Raw genomic sequence first — 18225 nt, forward strand, 5'->3', positions numbered from 1 at the left:
TAAAATCATCAATTGAAGATACAATAAAAGAGTTAAATTTATCATCTGATAAGAGCAGAGTATTTAACCTCCATGGTGAGGAGTATCGGGATTGCGGAGAGAGCTGAATATCTAAAGAGAGCGGGGCATGGTCAGAGATAACAATAGGATGATATTTAATCGTTGACACCTTGGAGATAAGTTTAGCATCAATGAAAAAATAATCAATCCGAGAGAAGGATTTATGCATATGTGAAAAAAAAGAATACTCCTTGATGGTAGGGTTGTAGAATCTCCAGGGATCAATGCAACCATTCTTGGCCATGAAGTCAGAGAGCGGCCTGGACATTAATGATGGGGTCAAACTTTTGGGAGAGGAGCGATCTAACCTAGGATCAATAACACAATTCATGTCCCCTCCAAAGATGAGGAGGTTATCATGCAGAGAAGGGAGACGTTCAAATACCTTATTCATAAAATCTGGGTTATCAAAATTTGGAGCATAGATATTGACTAGTAATACAGGAACGTGTGACAGCGTGCCTGAAATGATTAAATATCTGCCATTTTCATCAGAAATCAATTTAGAAGTAGAGAATTGAACTGATTTACCAATTAAAATAGCAACTCCTCTGGCTTTAGAGTTAAAGTTGGAGTGAAACACCTCAGAGACCCATGGGCATTTTAGCCTGACCTGGTCTGTGGTGCGCATGTGGGTTTCTTGTAGAAACACTATGTCCGCATTAAGCCTTTTCAAGTGAGTAAATACCCTAGATCTTTTAATGGGGCTTCCCAAACCCTTGATGTTCCAACTCACAAACCTAATATGTGAACCTCTAATAGTGGGTCCTGAATTTCCAGTGTTAGTAGACATTTATGGATTATTAACTAAGAGCCGTAGATGAATGCAGAACACCACCCCAGAAAGAAAGAGAGAAGAGAAAGAGAAAGAAAAAAAAAAAAAAAAAAAAAGGGGGGGGGGGGGGGGGGGGGTTAACGACAAACATACGCACAGATACACACACATAAACTGGATGGCCAAACAGGCTGAACATTAGCCAAACCCCTCCCACCCTCACCAAAGCACTTACATCGACCCCATCCCCAAACGATGGAGAACCCAGTGCTAACTCCACTAGGAGTAAATTCCCTATGGACAAGGCTACCGGCATTTGCCTAATGGAAAGCTTAAGCTTGAGACGGGCTCCCGCAACTTACAACAATAAAGAACAAGGCACCCTTGATGAACATCAGCTGTAACAAAGCACTTAGTGTGTTAAGTAAAAAGATCGTAATTGTCCATACCACTTCCACGATGGTAAAACTGCTTGAAAAGATACCAGATTTCTTACTTGGTTAATGTCTTAATGTATGCTCTGGCGTCCTCCGGTGATTCGAACTCTCTCTCGGTACCGTCATATGTAACACGGAGGCGCGCCGGGTAAAGAAGGCCATACCGTAACCCAGGCAACGTTATCTCACGGAGCTGGCGGCGGATGTCATTGAAGGCAGCACGGGCACGGGCAGTCTTCGAGGTATGGTCAGGGAAGATATGTATAGCCATATCACCGATCTTTATTCTTTGTTGGGCTCTAGCTCGCTGCAGAATGTCCACACAGTCTGTATGATAGTGCAGTCGGGCGATTATGGGACGTGGCCGTTCCCCGGGTTTGGGCTTGGCCTGCAGGGTGTGGTGAGCGCGGTCCAAAATGGGCTCTTTATCCAGCTGAAAGGCCTCTTTGAGCAGAGTGGAGACAGCCGACATCATGGAAGAGCTGGTTGAGTCTTCGGGCACACCTATGATCCTGATATTATTGCGACGCGATCTGGCCTCGAGATCCTCACATTTATTGTCTACTCTTAGCAGCCCGGCAGACAGATGTTCCACTTTAGACTGTAGCGAAGCAATGTCATCACTGCAGGCAGGGCTTAAAGTATTCCGGCACCGTGCCGGATCTCCGGCGTGCGGCCGTGAGGAAGAAAAAAATAAATAAATAAATTTGAAACTTGCATGCGGTTCAATATTTTCGAGTCAATTGATTTCACCTACCAATCATATGAAAGGAACGCAGCTCTTACTAACGTTACAAGCCTATCAGAAGCAGAGCAGGGCGGGGCCTGGCAACACAGTGTGATTGAGATTTATATGTCACGTTAGCGTTGTCGGGGAAAGGAGCGCTAGTTCATGAAGCTTGGAGATGATGTCCTACCCACGGGCGTAATTTCCTATGGGGACACTTTCCTAAATCCCGTTGTCCCCCCCACCCCCACTTAAATTCGTTTTGTTATGATGTTTATGCCGTCATTGCCACGGAGGAGCAGGACCGAGCCTGTGTAAAGTAGCTCACTGAATGTTCTAATGAGCAAGTAGCGGTTGCGGCACAGACAGTGATGAAACGCCAGAAACAATAACAGGTGACTTTAATGTCATCGTGGATGAAAAGAAAGAAAGGAGATGTGAGTTGGTTCAGTAAATTAGTTCAGGTCAGGATAATCATATTTTCTGTCTACACCTGTTGATAACTGAGCTAACATTAACATACACTGCTGCTTGGTAACTTCAGACTTGGCTAAATATTTAATTGTAATATTTAATTAAATATTCTGTGTAGCTTACAAAAAAAAAAAAAAAAAAAGAAAACATTCTGTGTAGGCCTACCATGAAAACGAGTCCACTTTAAACCGCAGCATTTTCTGTCAGCAATGTATGACAAGTAGCCTAACGTTAGTGCTGTCAACGTAAACGCATGCGATTCATTTGTCCAGCTTTAACGTGTTAAAATATTTATCGCAGCGTCCGTTCTTTCTGTCATCCTTTGGATTATATGATCATGCTCCATCACGCAAATGGTTAAACTATCAATGCGCGAGAAGACAAAAGAGAACGCGCTGTCAGTGAATGAATGTCCTCCTGAAACACACACACACACACACACACACACAGAAAGACGCGCGCGCCAGTATCGCAGTCGACAGTGCGCCATTGAGTTCTCTTTCGCGCTTGTACGAACCATAACACAACACATTTATGCCAAAATGACAGTTTTGTCGAGTATCTTCACAAGAACAGTCAAATGAGTTAAATACAATCTTAAATAGTTCGTAAAGAGTAGAGAATGAGATGCGTGAGATCCTGTCAGCTGCGGCGGGTATTAAAGTGACAGCAATTCTCTCTGTTAGTAAAGTTGCTAACCAAAGAACAATGGGAAAATGACTAACTGCTCAACGCTGTGTGTGTGTGTGTGTGTGTGTGTGAGTGAGTGTGTGTGACAGTGAGTGTGTGTGAGGATTAATCTATTTTTCATTATATATATATACATATATAATTTATGCAGTGCGGACTGTTTTATAAACGTATTCAATTTCTATATAATTCACATCGGTTAGACAGGTAAGGTACAGGTAAATATGACATTTATTATGGGTTTAAGTGATGATTGTTTTAAGTTTAGTTGATTTAAAAGTTATATTTTTTTAAGCCTAATAAATTTCAAATTTTGGAAAAATAAATTTCCATTGAGACATAAGTAGCTATATCAGTGATACTGGGCTTCATTCATAAAAATATGCCATTAACATGCTTGAAAATAAATGGTGCCAATGAAGCCCAAGCCATACCCCCCCCCCCCCCCCCCCCCCCAAAAAAAATTTGAGGCTCAGGATTTTTTTTCACTTTAACCCCTGCTGCAGGTGGAGAGTGAAGTTTCCATTTCAACTACCGTGCTCTCCAAGACGCTCACTTTAGCCTGCATGTTTGTAATAGTACCAGTCAATTCGGATTTAACTGCCTGCAACTCCGTCTTGATAGACGTAAAATGTTCGCTTAGGGCAGCCTGGAGCTCGGTTTTGAAAATAGCCGCCATCTCTTTACGAAGTGATGCGAGCAGCTCCTCCTTGAAATCGGGTGGGGCAGCGGACATTACAGCACTGTCGCAAGGGGAGGAGGAATCACTAACAGGCGGGGATGAAGCGTGTGCAGCAGGCCGCTGAAGCGCAGCAGATGGAGCATTGCCAGATTTGGGTTTAGCAGGCATTTTACTCAGCAATAGTAAAAGAAGAAGTGTTAGATAAAACACACACCAAGAAAAATAACGCGAAAATGTGCCAATGAACGTAATTTAACGCTAACTGCAGGAGCTCCGAAAGTTGCGTCCTACTCCATAGATCGTTAAGCCGGAAGTCCCCATGCAAGCGTGTTTGATATATGGACCAAGTTTTCAGACCGTGTTCAAGGGGGCGCTGTTGAGCCCCCCTGCCACGCCCGGGTACCAGTTTCAGCCCGGCTCTGATGGCCGCAGGTTCTGACGTGTGTGCAAAATTTCAAGAGTTTTTGAGCATGTTAAGGGCCCCAAAAGTGGCAAAAAGGCAAAAAAAAAAATAAAAAAAAATTCCTTCCGGAAACAATAGGGCCTTCGCCCTTTCAGGGCTTGGGCCCTAATAATCCTACCGAAAACAATAGGGCCTTCGCCCTTTCAGGGCTTGGGCCCTAATAAATAATCCTACCGAAAACAATAGGGCCTTCGCCCTTTCAGGGCTTGGGCCCTAATAATAATAATAATAAATAATCCTACCGAAAACAATAGGGCCTTCGCCCTTTCAGGGCTTGGGCCCTAATAATAATCCTTAGGAAAACAATAGGGCCTTCGCCCTATCAGGGCTTGGGCCCTAATAATAAATAATCCTTACAAAAACAATAGGGCCTTCGCCCCTTTCAGGGCTTGGGCCCTAATAATAATAATCCTAACGAAAACAATAGGGCCTTCGCCCTTTCAGGGCTTGGGCCCTAATAATCCTAATGAAAACAGTAGGGCCTTCGCCCTTTCAGGGCTTGGGCCCTAATAATAATAGAAAAAAATAATCCTACCGAAAACAATAGGGCCTTCGACCTTTCAGGGCTTGGGCCCTAATAATCCTTAGGAAAACAATAGGGCCTTCGCCCTTTCAGGGCTTGGGCCCTAATAATAATAATAATAAATATATATATATATATATATATATATATATATATATATATATATATATATATATATGCCAGTTGGTGGCGCTATAACTTTGACTCACAATAGTTACATCCATCTGATCGTCGGCCTCTTACCACGAACACACTGCTGAAGTTTCATCAAGATCAGTTAACGTATGCAGAAGTTATATTACTTCGTGTTTCTCTTTTCTCGCCATTGTTTCCTCGCCACGGCCAAACCGTTCGATATCAAAAATCCGTCTGGAATTTATCATCCTCAATGTCTTGACTTCATGCTGACCGAGTTTGGAGGCGATTGGATGAATTCTCTAGGATGAGTACATTAAATTCCACAGCATGCGTTTTTCAAACAACCCATAATAGCCGACTTCCTGTTGGGCGGAGCTAATAACTTAGAGTGCGGAAGTTGTTCTGCCCGATGAGATCTATATGTGTACCGAGTTTCATATTAATTCATGCAAGCGTGTTTGATATATGGACCAAGTTTTCAGACCGTGTCCAAGGGGGCGCTGTTGAGCCCCCCTGCCACGCCCGGGTACCAGCTTCAGCCCGGCTCTGATGACCGTGGGTTCTGACCTGTGTGAAAAGTTTCAAGAGTTTTTGAGCACGTTAAGGGCCCCACGTTGGGGCAGTCATGGCCTAGTGGTTAGGGAGTTGAACTGGTAACCCAAAGGTTGCTGGTTCGATTCCAGAACCGGTGGGAAATGACTGAGGTGCCCTTGAGCAAGGCACCTAACCCCGAATCGCTCCCCGGGCGCCACACAAAGGCTGCCCGCTGCTCTGGGTGTGTGTATCCACGTTTGCAGTGTGTGTGTTAACTACTCACTACTCTGCTCCTAATGTGTGTGCATTAACTTGGATGGGTTAAATGCAGAGGTCAAATTCCAAGTATGGGTTACCATACTTGGCCGTCACGTGTCACTTTCACTTTCACTTTCACTTTCACTTCACAAAAGCCCCTGAAACCTTGAAAAACAAAGATTAAATGGAATAGACAAATCCCCCCCCCACACACACACAGACACTCAGAGAGAGAGAGAAAATTCTCCAGAAAATCCACATTCAAACCAAAATATCTGACTTCCTGTGGGTCTGAGGTTATGACTGTAAATTAGAAAGGTGTCCTGCTTGATGAGAACAATACACCTACCAAGTTTTGTGATTCTAGGAAAAACTAAGCCCCCATTTTTGACTAAAGGTGGCGCTACTGAGCCATTCCACCACGCCCGTTTCTGAAACTTTGCACATGTCTACTGTATAATAAATGTGATGTGTCTGTCGAGTTTCATGCATTTTCAAGCATGTGAAGAGTCTCAAAAGCATCCGAAAAGAATATTAAAGTTTGATGCGTTGCCACGGCAACAGTATCTAAGATATCAATAATCCTTTCACAGGTCTACATCTGCCATGTGTCTACATTATACACATAAAGTTTTAAGCAAATCGGGTAAAAATAAGAAAGTGATTTCAAAGCATTTTGAAAGTGACACACTTCCTGTTGCCAGTTGGTGGCGCTATAACTTTGACTCACAAAGGTCACATCCATGTGATCGGCCTCTTACAACGAATACACTGCTGAAGTTTCAGCAAGATCAGATAATGTATGCAGAAGTTATAACACACTTCCTGTGTCCCATTATTCGCCATAAATTCGTTTCCTCGCCACGGCCAAACCGTTCGAAAATCTGTTCGCAAGAATTCATCCTCAATGTCTTGACTTCATTCACACCGAGTTTGGCGGCGATCGGATGAATTCCCTAGGAGGAGTATTTCACATTCCATTGTGCATTTTCCAAACAACGTATAATAACCGACTTCCTGTTGGGCTTTTGTAAAACTTAGAGCACGAAAGTTGTGCGGCCCGATGAGATCTATATGTGTACTGAGTTTCATATTATTACATGCAAGCGTGTTTGATATATGGACCAAGATTTCGGACCCCATTCCAGGGGGCGCTGTCGAGCCCCCCTGCCACGCCCGGGTACCAGCTTCAGTCCGGCCCTGATGGCCGCGGGTTCTGACCTGTGTGCAAAGTTTCAAGAGTTTTTGAGCATGTTAAGGGCCCCAAAAGTGGCAAAAAGGCAAAAAAAAAAAAAAAAAGAATAAAAAAAAATATAAAAATAAATAAATAATCCTTACGAAAACAATAGGGCCTCCGCCCTTTCAGGGCTTGGGCCCTAATAATAATCCTTAGGAAAACAATAGGGCCTTCGCCCTTTCAGGGCTTGGGCCCTAATAATAATCCCACCGAAAACAATAGGGCCTTCGCATCTAGAAATGCGCTAATTAGCATTAGCCACAGGGCTATTATCATACTGGGCCAGGTGTGTTTATTTTACAATCGTTTCGTTGTATTTACTGTATTCTTGCACTTTGCATTGAGTATGTTGATATTTATGTAAGACACAGACCTGATCGTCTAATCTGTGTGTATTGTGCATATATTACTGATATTATTACTATTGCAAATCATGTTATTGTATCTCATATCTTAATAGAATATTATTTGTAATTTTAATGCTTGATTTCTTAATTGTTTTTTTTATCATTAATACAGATATCACCACCACAAATATCCACTACTATTAGTAGAGAGACGCTGCACATACAGTGCAATCACACTCTCACTAATGCATTCAAATATATTTAATCTTACTGTGCTATTTTATCGGTACATGATTAGAACATGCAGAAATCTAAGAATATTTTTTTCTTCTTTTGTAAAAGCCATTTCAGACTACAAGTAGCATGAGTATTTTGTTACCAATCATTTATTTAAAATAATTATAAAAAAATGGAAATCAGACCTTAGGTGGCACTATAACTGTTAAAAACCTTTAATAAACATATTTCCAATGGTAAATTGCCTGTATTGGCTGTAAATGGTCTTTTCCATCTATTATGTCAATGGTTAAATGCTTGCTAAATAAAACATAATATATTTAATGCTTATCTGCCTAAAGGCCTTAAATGCTTGAACCCCAATAAATGCTGCATGCAGCTTTAATTTAAAATAGGAATTTCTCTGAAATTAAAAATCTTTGGGAACTTTTGGGATATTGTAAGTACACAACTGCAGGAAAGATATCACACTGTGCAAGTGATTTTTGGAGATTTTATTACAAAAATCGTACATATTGTACCTTTAATGGAGTACAATATCTAGCACAAACGAACTGCGCCAGTAACTATTTAGACCACATGCGGTGACGTAACTGTTTAAAATAAATATTTAAGAATAATGTATTTTAGTTACAGCTAGATATTCTTTGAACCATCACAAATCTTGCACAAATGAACTGCACCGATTTGGAGTAATTTGGATGGCATAGGGTGGAGACTGCCCCGAATTAGCCATTTGTTTTTTTATAAGAAGGGGGGATGCAATGTTCATTTGAATGGCACAAATCAAACACAAACAAATGGCTCCGGTTTGGAATGTATTAGATGACATGGAGTGGAGAGTGAGGTTTTTCATTATATTTAAGAAAGGGGTCATAGTTACAGGGTTTTTTTAACAGCACAAACCAAGCAGCAATTTGGATGGCCACAGTATTGACTGTGACGTTACTGCCCCAAAATATATTTGTTAATTTTAACAGCACAAATGAACGTCACTGTTTGACGTCAATGCTTTAGTTTAAACTAACGTTTTGCTTTATACTTTAAACTTAAAGGGATAGTTCACCCAAAAATTATTGTCATTCAATTCAGTCATCTTATACTCACAACTGGAGCAGGGTGAGTAAATGATGACATAATTTAAATTTTTGCATGAACTATCCTTTTAAAACTACTTCAAACCCTCAAGCTGCACAGGACAGCCTAGAGCTTTTCATAATTCATGTACAGCAGAGAGGAGTGATTTTTCCAGAGGACACAATGTGTTGGGCAAAAACTTCTCAGCAGTTCTGCTTACAAGATTGTGAGTGTTTGTGTTGGCTTGAGACAAGGCCTCACACTTAGAAAATATATGGCTGATCTATGTCTTTTAACTAAAACGGCTTCAAACTTCAGTCTTTTTAACCCCCTGGGGTCGACAATCACGCCGGCGTGATTTGCTCGCTTTTTTTCTTATCAGTTCAAAGGAGACTCCAAATACTCTGTTGACTTTGATCTTACAAACCAGTTTACCAATACATCAATCGATCTTGTTAAGTGTGTATTATTTTTGTGTATACTCACAATAAAAACAAAGTGTTGTGCTTTTTGCCAAATAAAGAAAAATAAACATGATGCGAGTTCTGCTTTCTCTCTGTCAGTGAAGTAAATTCTGAAACGCGTCCGAAAATGAACAATAACTCAGCGAATACTCAGTCAAACAGGCATACAGACCCACAGGCATGAAGCTTGAATTCTCTTCTTTTAAATGAAGCAATTTCTATAAAAAAACAAATTTTCTCAGTTTATGTAATCTGTATGAAAAGAGAGAGATGTCAGTCGTTCTCATCTCAGCTCATTAAGTTTTAATGTGACCCCGCCCACGGCTGCGTTGAGTGGACAGCACAGTGGACCAACACCAGCCGATGACATGGCTCCCCAAACCAACACAGACTGTGGAAACTTCACACTGGACTTCAAGCATCTTGGATTGTGTGCCTCTCCATTCTTCCTCCAGACTCTGGGACCTTGGTTTCCAAATGAGATGCAAAATTTGCTCTCATCAGAAAAGAGGACTTTGGTCCACTGTGCTTTATAAAATCCAGATTGACCGCAGCCGTCTACCAGGACATTTTCAGAGCACTTCATGCTTCCTTCATTTTCCAGCAGGATTTGCACCTGCCCACACTGCCAAAAGAACCAAAACCTGGTTCAGTGACCATGGTATCACTGTGTAATTACTGTGTGATTTCATGTAATATTCTAATTTTCTGAGATTTTGATTTCGTGGGTTTCATAAGCTGTAAGCCATAATCATCAAAATTATAACAAATAAAGGCTTGAAATATCTCACCTTGCATGTAATGAGTCTATATAATATATTAGTTTCACCTGTTAAGTTGAATTCTTGAAATAAATCAACTTTTTGATGATATTCTAATTTTATGACCAGCACCTGTATGTATGTATGTATATATATATATATATATATATATATATATATATATATATATATATATATTGCTCTTGCATTCTTTCTTGTGGCTCAGTGACACACCTGAATGAATGGCTCATTAAGTATGCGGGCCCCATTGTCTCCTCAGGTGCGAACCACTAAATATGCATGATGGTGTTGGACTCACTCGCATATTGCCTTTCCAAACAGAAAGTGTCTTGCAAAATTTAAATCAATGTATTGTTTTATGTGAATGATTAGGCAGGATGATTTTCAGATCATTTTGAAGAAAGAAAACTCTAGGCGACAACATCCATTAGTCAAAAGTCTTGTGGACACATATTTAGTATGTGTTTTGTGGCCTTATTTCAGAAACTTTAGTTTTTAGTTTTTTCAATAACCATGCATAAACATTATTCTCTCAAAAATACAAACATGTACATACATGTTGCTCACATATTATGGTAGCCCTGTTTGTGCTAAATAGAGTGTAATTATACCTTTGCCATTAATATGTTTATAAGCAACTGAAAAAAGCACAAATGTCAGGGCATGTCAGAACATCTCAAGGACCCCAAAAACACCTTAGACCCCAGAGGGTTAAACTACTTAAAAATGTAGGCTCTCTCAAGTCTGACTTGATGAACTTTTTCATGTAGTTCTAGAGTTATAATTTGGAAAGAATGTGTAATTTCAAATTTAATCTCCATTTATTGTAAATATCATGCCATTGTGCACACTAGCGATACCACATATCTGATGAATATGTCTTTCTCCACAACATGTGGCCCTCAGTGACTCACTCATACACATATACTGTATCTATTTTCTTCAATGCAGAAAATCTAGTGGGTTTTCATCAACTCTTCTTCTTGTCTCTTCTTCAGGCATATGAGAGGAGGTTTCCCACCTGTCATCTGATTCCCATGTTTGTGGACAGTGATGTGATCAGTGAGGAAAACAGTGAGGATGGATCCATTCATAAGATTGAAAGAAGGTGTAAACTGGATGTGGATGCACCACGACTCCTAAAACGGGTAAAATGAAAACCCCGGAAAAAAAAAAAAGGAAAAAAAAAAAATCCTGGATCCTGGACTTTGCTTTGTCTGTAAAGGTTATGAACTCAGGTAATGAACTGATAAATCTCTCTCTCTCTCTCTCTCTGTAGATTGCAGGTGTGGACTATGTCTACTTCATTCAGAAGAACTCCCTGAACCACAGAGAAAGAACTCTTCATATTGAATCCCACAATGAAACCTTCTCCAGCAGAGTCATAATCCATGAACTTTGCTGTTACTCGGTGAGAAAAATCACCCTCACATCTCAGATGTGCTGTTAAGCATGCCATTAGCAACTTTAATTTGGTTGTATAATATAATTGGACACCCACACTTGGTACCTTGGTATCACTAAATTTATATTTATATATATATTCCTTTGGCCACAAATTAAAGTGCAAAGAATAAAAAAATGTTTGCGACCTTTCAAACTGTGACAGCTTCAGCCCCACAATTTTTTTTATTATAATTAATAATTTTTTTATTATTATTTTTATTATTTATTTCTTATTGGATGAGCTTGAGTCTATATTATATATATATTAGGGCTATTAGGGCTGTGAAAAGATTAATCGCGATTAATCGCATTCAAAATAAAAGTTTGTGTTTAAATAATATATGTGTATGTACTGTGTATAATTAAATTTGTATATATAAATACACACACATGCATGTATATATTTAAGAAAAACTGTGTTATTTGTATATAAAAAAATTATACTTTTATATAATATAAATTATATATAAATATATACAGTATATGTATGCAAATATTTCTTAAATATATACATGCATGTGTGTGTATTTATATATACAAAATAATTATACCAAGTACAAACACATATATTATGTAAACACAAACTTTTATTTTGGATGCGATTAATCGTGATTAATCTTTTCACAGCCCTAGTATGTATGTATGTATGTATGTATGTATGTATGTATGTATGTATGTATGTATGTATGTATGTATGTATGTATGTATGTATGAATATGTACAGACCCTTTCCAAAAAATTAGAATATCATGGAAAAGTTTATTTATTTCCATAATTCCATTCAAAACGTTAAACTTCCATAGATTATAGATTCAGGGCCCACAACTTAAACGATTTCAAGTATTTAGTTGTTTATTTGTACATAATTTGGGCTTACAGCTCATAAAACCCACGAAAACAGGATTTTAAAAAATTAGAATATTACATGAAATCACACAGTAATTACACAGTGATACCATGGTCATTGAACCAGGTTTTGGTTCTTTTGGCAGTGTGGGCAGGTGCAAATCCTGCTGGAAAATGAAGTTTGTGCAAGGTAGGAAGCAAATTCTGATACTGACATAATGACATACAATAAATGTGGAAAATTGAACTACACGATTCAGGGAGCAGGCTACACAGTGAACTCCGAGAAAACGCTACTTAAAACGGCGCGCTTTCTTCTACCCTCTCTGTCTCTGGTCCTGGGCTGTGCTCACTCAGTGTGCAGTGTGAGAGGGGGAGTGGCCAGCGGCTAGATCAGCAAAAGCCAGTGTGTGCTTCTTTTACCGATATATATTTAACGATATCTTTTGCATTTCTAATCCAAACAACGTCAAACTTGGCACTGCACTTACTCATGCCCGTAGCAAGACACCTGCCAAGTTTGAAATCCATCAGACTAACGGTTCGAGAGATATTCGAATAATACACACACACACACACACAGAGATAGAAAGACGTGCCCGTAATTTATAGATAGATATAATATACAGAAGTAAACAGCGTAGGTGACTTACAGATTCAGTTAACATCCACAAATGAATAAGCGCAACGATTCAGGGAGCAGTTAAACACGTTAAACGCCATTTTGCAAAAATTTTAGTTCCCACAAAAATCAGTATTTTATAGGGCTGTCAAAATTGCTCAAAAATGACGTTCGAATATTCCCTCTTAAAAAAACACATATATTCGAACTATTCGAACATCTGGTTGCGCATTTTGTCAATGACGCGTATTACGTCAATAACAAGACAAATTAATACAGAGAGACATAACTACTTGTATAGGTAGTATATTTAAGTTTAAACATATGTAACCGCATTAGGTATTGAACATTAGCTCAAATGATCTATAGGGAATTTTAATAATCAATCAGGAATATGATTAATATATATCGCATATTACAGTTACATTAAATTATCGAAGCTGAAAATAGATCGATCGTATATATGAATGATTACCACAACGGGTTATGGTTCGTCATTAATATATCAATAGTCTTTTTACAGATCGATTGTATGAGATAACCTTTAATGGAATTAATTTAGTTATCGAACAATCTGTTTGTCCAGCAAACGGCCGTAAGATTAACTTATCAACTTCTCAATAAAGTTATCACTTCTTATAATTTCAGGAAAAATAGTTTCTGGCCATGGAAACTATTCTCCTGTCCTTATAAAATTTAGGTTACTGAAAAGTAACAAATCGTAAAGCTTTGTAGCTTGGATTAAACATTTCATTGACTTCGTAATGTGAGCAGACAGACAGAATCAATCGAGGATATATTGGATTTTAATAATTGAACTAATAATACATCGAACTACGATTCACACAGAGTAAATATGCGTATAACAATACAAACAGTAAAAACAATACAAGACAATACGGATAACAGATGAGAGAGAGAGGATGAAAGGGTGAGTGAGAGAAAGTGAAAGAGGAATAGGGAGAGATCACAGAATGATCGCACAGTATGGCAAAATCACAGACAGTAACCTTTTGAAAGACAACAAGGAATCAAATCACCTTGAAAAAGGGAATAGACAACCTTAAGCAGCATTTAAATCTCTATAGAAAATAATACTTGCATGTGGTTCTCTTTGTGACTGCGAAAGACGAGCGTGCGTGTGTCGTTCTTTCGGAGCTGGGCGTGTTCTCTCGTGTCTTCCGGGGCGAGCAGACTCGCGCAAAGTTTTAAAGGGTCACCGAACGTGAAGTTACCAAAGAAATGATTCCGAGTTCATCTCCCTCGTGGAGGGAGAGGCGAATATGAAAATAAAACTTAGTAAAGAAAAGAAAAGAAAGGTCGGGAGGTGCGCGTCCGAAGACGGTGGCCGAAGCCTTTCCGAAGTTGGTGTTTTCCTGAAGTTTGACTGAAGAGAGTGAGAAACGGGTAAGTTCCGTCTTTTGAGGGAATCCCGTCCACGCCCCTTTTTGCGGGGAGGGCAAATCATCTCCCGAGATTTTCGAGCGGGAAGAAGTTCCTTTGTCCTGTCTCTGCATAGTTTATGACGGTGTTTAGAATTCGTCATTTCTAACCAGACAGATGGTACACATAGAAAAATACATTTTACTGTAATCTCCTGTATGTGGTTGGTTCAGTCAGAGCGAGATGGTTAAACAGATACCAAGAATGAAATATAAACAGTTAAGGATACAAAGTTACAATCAAATGCACGAACAGAAGCATTTACAAGTTCGTTCCTTCAAATAAACGTCATAAACAAAGTGAATATAAAATGGGAAACACACAGGAGTATATGAAATATGACATGCTTATATTCTAAGTTTAATGTTCAAAGTTCGTGTATGTGTGTGCGTTAATGTGTGTTGGAATGTCGGTCGCGTTGCGCTCCCCATTATCTCTCTTGCAGAGGAACTGGATGATGTAACGACTGCGAGGATGAACCAAACACAAACTAATCTTCTTCCAGAAGATTAATTCAACCTTTCCGCTTCTCGCCGAATGAGGGGGGAAGATTGGTTCAGAACGTCTCATGATCATCATCAATCTTGCCATCGGGTCAAACGCCACCAGTCTGGCTATTTAAAAGAGCCCCCCCCAGCACTAACGAAATAACTGGTCAATGCTAGCTTTGTTGCCGAACACTGATTGATTAAGAGAATGACAGAGACCAAGGTCCCACGAGAGAGATACAAAACAGACCATCTTCTTCTTAACCCCCTGAGGTCGGCGGTATCGCCGGCGATACCAGCTCGCTTTTTTTTTTATCAGTGTAAAAGAAACTCATAAATACTCTGTTGACTTTGATTTTCCATAGTTTCATACATCAATCGATTCTGTTAAATGTGTATTATTTTTGTGTATACTCACAATAAAAACAAAGTGTTGTGCTTTTTGCCAAATAAAGAAAAATAAACGTGATGTGAGTTCTGCCTTCTCTCTGTCAGTGTAGTCCATTCTGAAACGCGTCCGAAAATGAACAATAACTCAGCGAATACTCAGTCAAACAGGCATACAGACACACAGGCATGAAGCTTGAATTCTCTTCTTTCAAATTAAGTAATTTATATACAAAAACAAATATTCTCATCTTGTGAAATCTGTATTAAAAGAGAGCGATTCCAGTCGAGCTCATTACAGCTGATTCAAATGTAATGTGACTCCGCCCACGGAGAGCGCACGCTATTCAAACGCAAATGGCTGAGGCAATCCGCGCAATCCTGTGAACGCCCCATATCAGCTCGAGAAACACAAGTTTATTCAGATCATTACTTGTTTACACCGTCTCGCAGCGCTGTGAGGAATAATAATAATGGAAAATGTACCTCAGAAGTGCGGGTATATCGAGGAGCGAGCTGAGGAATACAGTAGTAAGTTTTTTTCCTTCTCACGTGAATCGGGTTTCTGTTTATGAATGAATGAACGGCAGAGATGCGCGCTGTTTACCACAGCTCGCAAAAGACAGTTTAAATTTAAATTGCGTGTGTGAATGAATGATGATGTTTTAGCAAACTGTATTGCTATACTGAGATGAGTAAAAATCGACTGAAATAGGTTTAAATAAAATGTAGGCTATTTGTATAAGCAACGTATTAAACTGCAAATTAACATTTATATGCCCTAATATTTCATAAAGACAACGTTACAGTCAGGCGAAATATGAAAGACAACATTTTGTTGACTAGATTTGGGTACAGTGGTAGAATATACTGTAAGATTACACTTGAATTGTTGTTGTAATTGTAACCTTTTTAATAAAAAAATATATTTACAAGGTAGATGTAAACAAACTATTAAAAGGTAAATATAATTTTTTTCTTTAAATAATTTGTATTGTGTTTTATTAGTAACAAATTTGGGGAGAGGATAAATATTCCAAAACTGAAAATACAGTATGAGAATTAACTGCACAATTACTAGACATGTTTACCTTGGATATTATACAATTTGCAAGCACAATGTGTGAAAAAAAAAAAAAAAAAAAATGTATATAAAATATTTGTGTATAAATATATACACACATATATATATATATATATAAATATATATATATATATATATATATATATATATATATATATATATATATATATATGTGTATGTGTGTGTGTGTGTGTATATATATATATATATATATATATATATATATATATGTATATATGTATATATATATATATATATATATATATATATATATATACACAGACACACACACATATATATATGCATACACATATATATATATGTATGTATGTGTGTGTGTGTGTGTGTGTATGAAGAGTTCAGATGCAAAAGCCTCTAAATGCCATCTGAAATTTTCTTCTAGAATGATCATTTTTATGAAGCTTGTATATTTAAGTTAGCTATAGGTGACACACCTGAATGAATGGCTCATTAAGTATGCAGGGGCATTGTCTTGTAGCAACAATGACATCTGCTTTTCACATTAAGTGAATCATGTGATGTCGAACACATCGTCTTTGTCCTTAGGACAACAGCGCTGGTTAATAATTCCCCACGCGGCAATTTACCAGCGCCCGTGTGGCTGGTACCCCCATGACCTTCCCCCCGACTTTACAACCTCGTGACATTCCACACACACACACACACACACACACACACACACACACACACACACACACACACACACACACACACGCATACACACTCGTGGACTTTCAACCAGAAACCCACCACGAGATGCAACTGAGGCACATTGCCATATATGGACTTCCACATAGTAAAATTTCATTTTACCATTCATTACAAAGTTATAATAGAGGTGTGGTTTGCTAGAGTAAAATCTTTAATTCTGAAGGTTCATTGAAAGAAAATCACTCCATAGTGTCTTGTAACTCGACCTGGTCATAAACTTTTATGGCTCCAAAGCTGCAGCCCATCCAGTTCCTCTGCAAGCCCACATTCCATACACTTCCACACAGGCGATCCAAGAACCATGTTTTTGATATGTATGTTTATGTGTGTATAATTTCCATGGCAGATTGAGATTTTCTATGTTCTATCATAGAAATCAATTGACTCTTAAAATGCTCAGAATTCTACATTAGAAATGCATACCTGTATTCCCATATTCCGTACACCATGTCTGGTATCATTCTAATCGTAGTGATCTCACGGAAATACATATATGTATGAGATTACAGTAAAATGTATTATTCTGTGTGTACAATCTTAAGAGGAAATATGAATCCTTTCCCTCATAAGACAAATGGTCAACGGAGGCATGTTTTTCTTTACACAAAGGAAATGTTCCCGCTTCAGATAAGAAAATCTGATTTGCTGGGCCTCAAAAAGAGGGCGTAAACAGATGTCTGTTAAAAGGCAGAAACCCCCTCATCTCGCTCTTCTCCGGCCTCTCTCACCCTGATCTCTCACCCTTCCTCCTCTTCTCCCCGGCGCAACGCTTCTCCAAGGAACATCTGAAGAAGGCCCTGGCCTTCTCTATCGAACGAACACATGTTCGAGTCGTAGCTGCCGTCCTTTGCAACCAAGATTTGCAACCTCTCCCTTCCCGGGAGATGAATCTGAACTTTCTCGGTAACGTTACATTCAGTGAGCCTTTTTAAGCTTCCCGCGACACCGGAAGACGCAGCAGAAACAGGACACCATCCTCGCTTCCTGCCTCAGCCTCAGCCTCACCTGAAAGAGCACAGAATCTTGCAAGTAGGCTATATTGATTCCTATAAAAGCTGTTCCAGGGGTCTCGTGAACTTAGGTTTCTGTATGTAATAATTACTAGCTTTTCCCTTCTCTCTATTTCTTTCTTTCTTTCATGTATTCTGACCACGTTATTGTTTTATGTTCTTGTTCGGTTAAATGTTTGTTTGTTTATTGTTTGCATTTTTACGTACGTTTATATTCGTAGCCCATATAATCTCTAGTCTTACTTATATTATTAAAATTCAT

The 18225-nt window shown here is 38.9% G+C and overlaps 1 protein-coding gene across 3 annotated transcripts in view; it reads left to right on the forward strand.

The window, feature by feature from the left end:
• Positions 1–18225, forward strand: part of LOC307165543 (SEC14-like protein 1) — a 291727-nt gene that overhangs the window by 91863 nt on the left and 181639 nt on the right. For all 3 annotated transcript variants that reach the window (XM_079883248.1, XM_079883249.1, XM_079883250.1), the window contains exons 3-4: positions 10904–11053; positions 11185–11316. In XM_079883248.1, coding sequence (XP_079739374.1) covers positions 10904–11053; positions 11185–11316 — 282 coding nt within the window. The remainder of the gene's footprint in view (positions 1–10903; positions 11054–11184; positions 11317–18225) is intronic.

This window comes from Squalius cephalus (genome assembly GCF_949319135.1).
Source record: "Squalius cephalus genome assembly, chromosome: 10".
NCBI classification, from domain to species: Eukaryota; Metazoa; Chordata; class Actinopteri; order Cypriniformes; family Leuciscidae; genus Squalius; species Squalius cephalus.